This window comes from Schistocerca gregaria, chromosome 1 (assembly GCF_023897955.1).
Source record: "Schistocerca gregaria isolate iqSchGreg1 chromosome 1, iqSchGreg1.2, whole genome shotgun sequence".
Lineage (NCBI taxonomy): Eukaryota > Metazoa > Arthropoda > Insecta > Orthoptera > Acrididae > Schistocerca > Schistocerca gregaria.
In genome coordinates, this window is record NC_064920.1 from 825,881,148 (window position 1) to 825,893,646 (window position 12,499).

Sequence of the window (12,499 nt, forward strand, 5' to 3'; positions counted from 1 at the left end):
TAAGCAACCATTGTTAACAGTCTTTCATAAAATATCTGTAATTGAGAATTTGTATTTGAAATGAAAACAGGAATTTCGCGTGCAATATGTAATTAAAAACAAGGAGACGTGCGTTATTTATAAAAATTACGAGGTAAAGGTAATACAAATTGAACGTGAAAAAAAATTGACTCGGGCAAGACTTGAACCTGCGAGCCGTGTGCAACTATTGCGTTACCGATTCCGCTGTACATTAACTTGCATCTGCGTTGCAACTGTACCTAATACAGTCCCTCGTAAAACTTCAAAGCCTGTTATCTCTGTAAATTTATGACACATTAAGAACAACCTATCTCTCGACACTTTTTAACCTCTTTCCAGTCGCGTGTTTCACAAAGGAACAGGAACCAGCCTCAGCCATTTTCATACTGCGTATTAACGGCGCGGCAATCAGAGCGCAACAGTGCAGAGGCTGACTATACACGATTTTTGAAATAAAAACTACATAACCAAATCGTAATTTTAAAAAAAACGTTGATGAGTGTTAATACATTTGAATATGTTGAGGTTTCATTTAACATAACTTAGTAGTAATACATATAATACATAAGCAGGACCTACTTCCAAGATCGTAACACCACCAATCACCGCGTTTGTGTTTGTTTACATCAGGTTTTTCTTATGATGACCGGGGTATAGAAAACGTCATTCTATACGAAAAATCTTCGTATGTGAAAATAGCTATAGGAGTATAGGTAGGTAAGACCTCCCGAGAACCGAAAGCAGCTGCTGGGACTGGCAGTTGACTGTTCACATAAAAAAAAAAGTATTCCGCATAAATAGGCGAAAGAATCATTGTTGTTTTGTTACACAGTGACGATCAATCACTGGAAACAGTCACAACGATTAAACATCTGGGAGCATGCGTACGGAGCGATTTAAAGTTGAACTAGCTGTATACAAGACAGATTATATATACTGAGATTAATTGAAAGAATCGTAAGAAATATAATTCATTTAGGTAGTTGGTAGCTTACCAAGCCACCGATTTTCTGAGTTTTGGTCGTCAGTGTGGAGCGGTTACTGGTCAGGATTTATAGTGAAGACAATTAATATGCAAAGAACATGGATTTGTTTAGTAAGCGCGAGAACGTTATGTAAATGCTTGGCTAACTCGAGCAACAAACGCTACATCTACATCTATACTCAGCTAACTACCATGAAGTGCTCTGCAGAGTGTACGTTTCATTGTACCAGTTACTAGGGCTTCTTCCCGTTCCGTTCACATAGGGAGCAGTGGAAGAATGATTGTTTGAATGCTTGTGTGTGTGCTGTAATTATTCTAATCTTGTCCTCTCGATCCCTATATGAACAACACGTAGGGGATAGCAGTATATTCCTAGAGTCATAAATTTAGGCTGGTTCTTGAAACTTTCTCGTGACAGTTTGCGTCTCTCTTCAAGTCCTCCAGCTTAGTTCCTTCAGTATTCTCCCACGGATCAAACAAACCCGTGACCATTTGTACTGTCCTCCTTCGCATACGTTCAGTATTCCCTGTTGGTCCTTTTTGATACGGGCCCGAGACACTGGAACAATACTCTAGAAATGGTCTCACAAGCGATCTGTAAGGAATCTCCTTTGTAAGCTGATTGAACTTACCCAGCATTCTACCATTAAACCGAAGACTAACATGTGCTTAAGCTACAAGTGAGCCTATGTGATCATTCCATTTTTTGTTCCTATCAAGTGTTACACATAGACAGTTTTATGAGTTGGTCGATTCCAACAGTGACTGGTGGATATTATAGTTGTAGGATACTAGGCTTTTTCGGTTTGTGAAGTGCTCAATTGTACATTTCTGAAAATTTAAAGCAAGTTGCCAATCTTTGCACCACTTTGAAATCTTATCAAGATCTGACAGAATATTTATGTAGCTTCTTTCAGGTAGCACTTGCTTACAGATAACTGCATCATCTCAGAAAGTGTGAGATTGCTGTTAAGATTGTTGGCAAGGTTATTAATATACAACATGAACGGCAAGGATCCCAACACACTGCCCTGGGGCACTGCTGAAGTTACTTCTACATCTGACCATGACTCTCCGTCGAAAATAACATGCTGCATCATCTGCAGAAAGCCTGTTTTTACAATTAATATTGTCAGCAAGATCATTAATATACAACATGAGGAGTAAGGCCCCCTGCATAACTCATTAAAAGCATTTGCAGGGTTCTGAGTTAGAGCCCCAGTCCGATACGACGTATTAACCTGCCAACGAGTTTCATGGAATATCAGCATCCTACGAATCAATGACAGCAGAGGACCAGGTATAATTTTTACAGGCAGGTTAAGGCGAGTGGCTGAGATGAAGTGGAAGGGCAAGTTAGATTTTCGTTCAATGTTAAGTTATTCCCTACTTTTTGATGTGCCTCTGGGCTTACGGTAATCAGTATAATCTTGCCTCGTGGCCCCCACGGGAATGATATAAGGGAACTGAAAAATTTATCTAGATTCTTCACGTAATAATGGTTCTAGAAATTGTAGAATTAGACCTTCGAGACAGAATTTTCATCGTCAAAAGCTTACCATTTCAGGTGTTCAACATTCCCGTGACATTCTCCTGTGAGTCACACATGAGACGTTTCGTACCGCTCACCTTAGTATCCATCCATATCCTTTGTTAGTCTTGTTTGGCAAGAGTGCCACACACTTGACCGTTATTCTAAGATGGATCGCGCGAGTGTTTTGTAAGCAGTATCTTTCGTAGACAAACAGTATTTTCCCATTATCCTGCCAATCAACCGAATTCTGCCACTTTCGTTCCAGTGATTATGTGTTTGTTCAATTGCGTATCCCTAGAAATTGTTACATATAGGTATTTGTCTACATGTACATCTGTACTTAGAGAACCATCGTTAGGTGCATGGCAGAGGGTATGTCCCATTGTACCAGTTATTAGGGTTTCTTCCCTGTTCCATTCACGTATGGAGCGCGGGAAGAATGTTGTTTGAATGCCTCTGTGCGTGCTGTCATTACTCTACTCTTACCCTCACTATCCCTGTGTGAACGATACGCAGGAGTTTGCAGTATGTCCCTAGAGTAATCATTTACAGCCGCTTCTTGAAACTTTGTTAATATACCTTGTCGGTATAGTTTACGTCTGTTTTCAAGATTAAAAGTTTTGTTCATTCAGCATCTCTGTGACGCTCTCCCATTTGTGCTGCCCTTCTCTGTATACGTTCAATATCACCTGTTAGTCCTATCTGATACGGGTTCCAAACACTTGAGCAATATTCCAGAACCATTCACACGAGTGATTTTTAGGCAGTCTCTTTTGTAGACTGATTGCATTTCCCCAGCATTCTACCAATAAACCGAAGTCTACCACCTGGTTATCCTCAACTGAGCCTATGTAATCAGTCCATTTCATTTCCCGACAAAGTGTTTCACCCAGGCATTTTTGAGTTGGCCGATTCCAAAAGTGACTCGTTGATATTAGTCACAGGATAATACTTTTTTTGTTTTATGAAGTGCACAGTTTTACATTACTGAACATGTAAAGCAAGTTGCCAATCTTTACACCACTTCGAAGTCTTGTCAGGATCTGACTGAATATTTACGCAGCTTCTCTCAGACATTACTTCATTATAGATATCTGCATCATCTGCAAAAGCCTGATTTTACTATAAATTTTGTCTGCAAGGTCATTACTATAAAACTTGAACAGCAAGGGTCCTAACACACTCCATGGAGCACACCTGAAGTTACATCTGACGATGACTATGGCTCAAATGGCTTTGAGCTCCATGGGACTTAACATCTGCGGTCATCAGTCCCCGAGACTTAGAACTGCTTGAACCTAACTAACCGAAGGACATCACACACATCCATGCCCGAAGCAGGATTCGAATCTGCGACTGTAGCAGTCGCGCGGTTCCGGACTGAAGTGCCCAGAACCGCTCGGGTACAGCGGCCGGCCGACAATGACTCTGTATCCAAGATAACTTTCTGGGCCCTTCCTATCAAAATGCCCTCAATCCAATCACGAATTTCACTTGATACCTGTTGTGGTAGTACTTTTGACTACAAGCATAGGTGTGGTACTGAGTCAAATGCTTTTCGTAATTCTACATGATCGATGTTTTCGAAATCCATGCTGGTTGGCATTGAGGAGCGTCATTCTGTTTAAGAAACTAATTGCCTCTGAGTTGACTGATCACTATTGTGACACATTAATATTGTGTTATCTGTGTTTTTCCGTTTTGTGAAGAGCGCAGTTTTAAGTTTCTGAACATTTGCAACAATCATCGCACCACTTTGAAATCTTACCAAAATCTGATTCTGTATTTGTCCAATTTTTTGCAAGAAAGCACGTAATTGAAGATAACTGCGTCATTTACAAACAATATGACGTTACTCTTAATATTATATGCTTGGTCATTAATGTACTGCACGAACAAGGGTACCAGCACACTTCTCTGCGACACTTCCCCTTCTGTCGATGACTCGCCATCCGAGATCCTCATTCCAGTTACAAATATCGTTTGATACTTCACATGAGCGTACTTTTGTTAATAAGCGTTGGTGTGGTAGGTGTAGTGATATTTGACATTGTTATTACTCTGTTGCAGGCAGAAGTTGACATCGCCGAAATGGAATCGTTTCAAGGGGATTCGTCTTCGCTGGAAGGACAAAATACGGCTGAACAACGTCATCTGGCGCTGTTGGCATATGCAGTGTAAGCATCTCCGTTTTAGTTGCTTTCTTTGCTCATCTCCTTTTTCTATCAGAATTTCCGAACTATTGTTTTTAAGCAACTTTTTTGCCGGCCGCGGTGGCCGTGCGGTTCTGGCACTGCATTCCGGAACCGCAGGACTGCTACGGTCGCAGGTTCGAATCCTGCCTCGGGCATGGGTGTGTGTGATGTCCTTAGGTTAGTTAGGTTTAAGTAGTTCTAAGGGACTTATGACCTAAGATGTTGAGTCCCATAGTGCTCAGAGCCATTTTTGAAGCAACTTTTTTAGGTATATTTTATAGGACCACATCTAATTTCCTCCCTTCTTTTCCATCATACAAGTGGTTCAGAAAGCAAATGCAATTGATTTTGCGACTTGTTCACTCACCACATTCAATGCGGATCAGCTTCGTATAGTATTGTCCTGCAATTAACGGGAGGGACAGTTGCGCTCTCGATATTTTCAGTTATTTGATCAGTGAGGGGTATGAATAGTTTACAGTACAAAGACGATATTTGCTTCCTGTTGTCGGACGATTTATTGTTCTGAATAAATATGTTACTGTAATACTTCATTTTAGGTCGAAATCAAACAAGATAACAAAGAAAACAGCATTATTTATGAGGTTTCTATATGTAAAACTGAAAATGTGTAAAGCTAGTTGTAAACAATATCACTTTGTGTTACTAGTAATTCCTCAGACATTGTCAGTTTGAAGTTAGTCCAACTTATTTTAGGGACATTAAAATTGAGATGAACAAAATGTGTCGAAAAACAGTATGCAAAGCTTGATCTAGAAGGCTATTGTCATTGCAAGTCATATGATGTCCACTGCTGAATACAAGCCACCTCTGGACCTGTTTTTCTTATATGTCTTCAGTTATACCCATCCAAGCTGTTTCCGCATATTCCCACCATTTCCCATTAGGACTTCGCATCCTCCCCCACCCCCCCCTCCCCCCCACCCCCTTCACCCGCCCCCACGAAAACCAACGTACTTCCTTGATCCCTCTACCATCCATTCACGTGGCTTCATATCCTACCCAACCTTGGTCTGCAATCACTTTAATTGCCGAACCTGAACAGAGACTTTGAAAATCCCGAACATTTGGGTCAGACATGATTATTTTCCCAGACACATACCATCTGTCAAAGCTATGTTGGGTTTTTAAAATAAAATAAACAAAACTACCTATTTTTTCAATGATTTCTTGAAGCCTTCAGCTGCCATTTTCTTAATTTCCTGTATGATAGTACAATTTCGGCCTTAGGCCGTTTTCAAGTATCTCATGTGAAGGTTACAGTGCCAGGGTGCTTAGCCAAGTATACATCAGAAGTCTCCCACAGTAGTCACATGGTCTGACATCTGTGAGGCTCTGCCGATGGTATCCCAGAGACCTAAACACGGCAGGCACATGACACGGCTGACTGCCAGTGTGGTCGCCTCAACACTGCTCTGGCCAGTTTTCACAAAAAGCACACGCATGACACAACTTAGGCACTACGTAATAGTGAGGCCGGACGTAAATAGGCCGATGTCTGGAAAACACATGCATTGTGAGACTCAGCCGCGTTAGTGAATCGCGGTAGGAAGCTGGCATGCAAAGCTACAGGCACGCCTACACTCACAAGGCAGTACACCAAACTCCTTGGCTACAGCACAATACAAACAGATGCGTACGCAGCACAGCTAATGATTCTGGTTGGGAAATTAAGAAAATGGCAGCTGAAGGCTTCAAGAAATCTTTCAAAAAATTTATCGCAGCTGCGGACCCTATCGCATTGACAATTATTAAACTACCTATGTGCCAGTCATTTATTGAATTTTAACTGAGATCGATTAAAATCTGTTTATTTGTAATCAGTCGAAATCCTGCAGACACAAAAGGTTTACCCAGATAGTTATACAACATGCCCTTCCCCCACTCTCCCTTCCTCTCCGCTCCCCCCCCCCCCTGCCCCCCCCTCCCCTTTCAGGATACCACCAGTTGCCCTCAACCCATGTACAAATTCTGAGAAACCATGATATATGGCAGCCATAACCCAACCCTTTCATTACTGTCCTATTACGTCTTCCACTCCAGTTCCGTAATCCACATGAGTGTTTCTCTCTCTCTCTCTCTCTCTCTCTCTCTCTCTCTCTCTCTCTCTCTCTCTCTCTCTCTCTCTCTCTCTCTTGTAATCATCAACTAGCATCTCGGCATCACTGCCGAGCAACCCATAGCTGTTGAATGGTTAATAGATTAAAAGTCCATGACTCCGTGCCACAAACCCAAACTGGTAAGACACTCTGATTGTAAACTTTGCTTTGTTTATTCTATTTCATTTCATTTATTTATTCATCCATAGACAATTCAGCACAACAATGTCTACCAAAAGCAAGCAAGGCTGTTTATACTTATCAGTTTATTTCTTTTTGGTCATCAAATTGTTGTCTTCAGCTGCTGTAAATACTCAGTTGGTTCCTTGACCTCACTATAAAGTTGTATGATTTTCTTTTCAGTGTATTGATTACACACTATTTTAGTTTAATTATAACTGATTTTCAGGCCTACATTCAAACTTGTTCTAATAAGTTCTTCCATTCATTGTTTACTGCACTGAAGGTAAATATTACATCATCATCATCAGCAGAAAAATAAATATTGTTTACATGTGTTCCATGAAAATGTACACTTGTGTTTTCCTAGTTCATGGTCTGGAAAGCCTGTAAAAATTGTGGGTAAATCTAATGTAAACTGCAGCATTGGTGTTTGTGAGCTCCACTATACTAACATAATTGAATTAATTCCTAGTTTCTCAAGCACTATTTGCACTGAATTTGTTGACATTCAGTCAGAAACATACTCAGTGATACGTTCTCTGATTTGATTCACAACTTGCAAAATATTCTTTTTTGCTGCATCCATTTCTAAAGCTATTACATCCCTTTGCTTGATTAGAAACAGCTGTTAAACTTCGTCTTAGTCATTTATCACTTTCACAAACAGTTCTTTGCAGGCAGACTGAGGTTTTTTTAAATATTTATACTACAGCCCATTATAAGCCAGGTATTAGCAATTATCATAGAATTTTACCTTTCACATGTTGCTCTTCAATCTTCAAAAACGTAGTGTATTCATTTATTGAGTATCTGCGTAAAAATATAGACACAGCCTCGTTCACATTCGTCATTCCAGAACCGCAAATTCAATGACATTTCAGATCACAGGCATGATCCTGAAGATTAACAAATTTCTTCAGAGTGAACTTCTGGCATGTTGAACACTCTAGTGATAACTTCAATTCACAACAGCTCATTGATGCACTTCCTGGTTGTGGTTCGCGCAACTGCACCCAGATTGAGTGTGTCAGCTATTGGGCAACATCAGTTGAAGGAGACTGGTATTGTCTTTATTACTGCCCTGAAATAAGCAGTAATATTTTGGAATAATAAGTCGTTGGACTCAGTACAAAAGAGTGGAGTTGAATTTACATACCATGCGGGTGCATTTCTTGAGTGAAGAGTGGAAAGACTACAGCAAGAACATCCATTTGCTGTATACTTATGGATCATAACTGTTTCAGTTAACCCAACATTTCTTTTGTTGGAATCAGTACAGAATCCACAAGCACTGATCACTTGAAACCCTAGTACATTTACATCTATGAGATCAAGAAAACTATCGAGAGCAGAGCACAAGATGATGTAGTTACAGACTTTCTGGAAGTTTTCAGTACCATTCCACTTAGTGAACAAAATTTGTGCTTATAGTATATTGGTACAGATATGAGGTTGAACTGAAGAATTCTTAAAATACAAAACTCTGAGTATTATTCTCTCCGAGACAGTGTTGTGTAAATATAGGTCACGTCATGAAAGTTACAAAATAGAGGTTCTACCGGTTGTCAGAGAAACTACTTTGGTGCAATTTGACACTTTCATCAGTAATGAGCCATTGTACTTGACAAGAATTTTTGCTGTGCAGCTAGAAGTCAAAATGATATGATTTTTTTCTGTGCATTACAATAACAAATAATAATTCTAGGAGCATACATTATTAGCCAGTGACCAACGAGCATACTGCTTCATCCATCTTAAAACCCACATAATGACCGTGAAATCGAAGTTACAGAAATTTGGGCCAAGTGTAGCATAAGTCATTCATTACTGCCAACACTAATTTAAAAAATCATTGAAAGATACTTGTACTTTTTGTATCTCTGCCACATGTTGTACTCTGGCTTGCAGCATACTGATGTACACTTATCTCATCAAAAGTGTCTGGACACCTATTAATGGACATTAATATGGGGTGTGCCCACCCTTCACCTTTATGATGACTTTTAACTCTGCTGGTGTCACTTTCAGTGAGATGCCTGAATGTCTGTGGAGGAATGGCCACCTGTTCTTCCTCAGGAGCTCAAACCAAAGAAAGTAGTGACATTGACACTGGAGTGTGGAGCAAAGTCAACATCCTAACTCATCCCAAAGGTGTTCCATTGACTTGAGGTCAGTATTCTGGGCAGGCCAGTCCATTTTAGGATTGTTACTGTCCAAAAACCATTGCTTCACAGAGTTTTTTTATGGGAAGGTGCAGATTCATGCTGATACAATCAACCATCGTCTCCAAACTGTGTCTCTGTTGAACACAGTACACAGTGCTGTAAAATGTGTTCATATCCTTCCACATTTAGCATTTTTGCCAGTGCAATAAGGCTACCACATCATAACCACAATACACACTGTCATACCGTAACAACAATGTTTCTTGCATACTTTACTGTTAACACTGCATTTTGTGGCAGGTAATATGTCCGAGCACTCCAAGCAACTTGTTTCCAATCATCCACTGTTCAGTGGCATCAATCTTTATATTAGTCAAGCATCACAAAGCATTGACAACAGAAATAAGTGGCTTACGAGGAGCTGCTCGACCTTTGTACCTCATTCTTTTTAACTCCCTGCATGTAGTGATTGTGTTAGATGGACTGCTGGTAGCACTCCGTAACTCACAAGTGATTCCCTCCACTGATTTCGTGTGATTATTTACATTACCCCTCTGCAATGCTCCATGGTCCCTGTCTGTTAGTGCATGAAGTCTGCCTGGGCTAGTTGTGTTCCTTCCTATGTGTTTCCACTTCACAATCATATAACCAACAATCTATTTGAACAGTTTTAGAAGGGTTGAAATGTCACTGGTGGATATTTAAAGATAATAGACATTAGGGCTCATACAGAGGCATAGAGACAGACAGTCATTTTTCCCTTGCTCTGCAGCTTCGGTCGCACAATCATTGCACTGGTTTTAAGGGGGACAAAGTAGTATGCTCATTGAACGTTGGCTTATAATGTGTGTTCTTAGAATAACTACATGTTATTGTAATGCACAGAACAAATCATATCTGACTGGACCAGGAAAGGAAATAACTAGTAGTAGTACAAACTAGTAGTAGTACAGTGTATCCTCTGACATGGAGATGGAGTTGCAGACGCAGTTCAGGTGACATCCACTGACTAGTCGACATTCATAGTGACAGAGCTCTTCTGACTGACCCTTTCTGGTGTTACTGCTTTTCTACTGACAACATGCCGCCTTCTGTACTGTTGGACTGGCTCTCATGACATCAGTAGAGAAAGAAAGTTATATGTATTTACAGATACAGGAAGTGTAGGATGATGCAAGAGATCTGCAGAAGGGGTGTAATAGTGGATGAACCAACATTTTGAGGATGGTGCACTAAAGAAAAGACAGTGGTTTTCTAGGCAGTAAAACTTTACAGTCTCTCAGTTTCTGGAAAAACCTCTTTGATGGTGGATAGTCGGCTGAAAGAAATTTTGACCACAGTGGATTTTGCTCGACACTGGCATAATCTAATAGAGGCAGAGAGGCTCTGTGAAGGTACCAAAATCCAATTGTGTGTGTGACAGCAGCAGAAAATGAATAGTCTTGGACTTCTATTTGTATTTTACTGGCAGTTATTTCCACATCTGTTTCATGTATCTAATGGAATCCGATAGAGCCGTAATTCATTCAACAGATTTGTTTAGTCTGTCACACACACTTTCCAATTTCCTCATCTAAGCTAAATTTTTTCAGTTGAAGGATAACTGTAGATGTAATATGGAGAGCCAAATGAGAAATCATTGCACTCAACCTCAGACAGAAAAATTTCAGTATCATGAAGTAACTGTTAGAAAAGTTTTAAGTTTACATCACACATTAATAATAGTAATACAATAATTATTGATATTGCTACCAACCAACCACAACACCCTACAGGCAAATTTCATGTACATATATGATTGCATTGAATCAGGTTTGCCTTTGGGACATTGCTTGTCAAATTCCTCTTTTGTAAGTCCATAGTTTCTAAAAGTGTGGAGAATACTGATTGGTTGTCACATGACCCCATCTTGTGCATGTGTCACTTGGTGGCATGTTTAATGTATAGTAAGGTCAGAGGTGATGTATGACAGTATTATATGTCTTGAGAAACAAATCTAACATTCTGGCTCACTTCTAATATGTACTATACTGGAACATCATGTGTTGACTAAATTTTACAAGTGAAATATTTATTATATGAAGTAAATTGTTATTAACCTCTGAGGCTATCCCCATGGACGAACTAAGAGTACTGATGGTACCAATAGCCCCACATTTTGTACAATTCAGAGTTTAGTATGTCATTATAATTAATATTATGGTTATTAATACCCAATTCAAGTATCTGCTGAATTGTGTCATTACCGTAGATGTCTGACTAACTTTCTGGAATCTACTTGTTCAGAAAATTAGCAGTGTTTCCTCTGAGCTATGAGTCAAAACATAATTTATAATTTAGCTCTTGAAACTGAGGCAGAATGTTTTGAAAGCATGTGAAAAATCTATTATTACACCATAAAAATAAATCTTCATTGTAGATCCTCTGCATTTATAAACTAATTTGTAGTTCTGTTATTGTGGTAGAAGTTTCTGCTGCTATTAATTTTCTCCATCCAGCGTAGTGCCGCAGAATACCACCTAAGACATGTAACTGAACTACAGATTGACTGTCAACTCATTTATGCAATATTTTTGTGACTGAGGATTGAGCATCAAATTACACATTTCTCAGAATTAAGAAAGGATAATATGTTCTGACATTGTTACAATGCCAGGAAGGGTTATTTACATAGCAGTAAGAATATTGAACCCCAGTATTTGTATCCCAGTTAAAAATAAGCTTTTATTGACATGGAAGTACAAATACTATATCGTGAGTATGTATGCAAGGCCAAATAGTTTGATAGAAGTTGAAGTGCGCATTACAGTGAACAGTTGAAGCACGGTGTCTGTTGTTATTAAAATAAATGATGACACTCATAATCACTTATGACAGCTCCAGATAATAATTAGGTATCCAGAATGAAATTTTCACTCTGTAGCGGAGTGTGTGCTGATTTTGAAACTTTGTGGCAGATTAAAACTGTGTGTCGGACCGAGACTCGAACTCGGGACCTTTGCCTTTCGTGGGCAAGTGCTCTACCAACTGAGCTACCCAAGTACGACTCACAACCCGCCCTCACAACTGTACTTCCACCAGTACCTCGTCTCCTACCTTCATAACTTCACAGAAGTTCTCCTACTCGCAGGAGAAACTCGGAGGAGAAGTGTGGCTATGCCATGTCTCTGCAATATCCATTCTTCCAGCAGTGCTAGTACTGCAACTTCTGTGAAGTTAGGAAGTTAGGAAGGTAGGAGACGAGGTACTTGTGGAAATAAGGTTGTGAGGACGGGTCGTGAGTCATGCTTGGGAAG

The 12,499-nt window shown here is 39.8% G+C and overlaps 1 protein-coding gene across 1 annotated transcript in view; it reads left to right on the forward strand.

Moving 5' to 3' along the window:
• The window catches only part of LOC126271650 (MLX-interacting protein), a 392,142-nt gene that overhangs the window by 185,821 nt on the left and 193,822 nt on the right, over positions 1 to 12,499 (forward strand). The window contains exon 2 of the mRNA XM_049974169.1: positions 4,611 to 4,717. Coding sequence (XP_049830126.1) covers positions 4,611 to 4,717 — 107 coding nt within the window. The remainder of the gene's footprint in view (positions 1 to 4,610; positions 4,718 to 12,499) is intronic.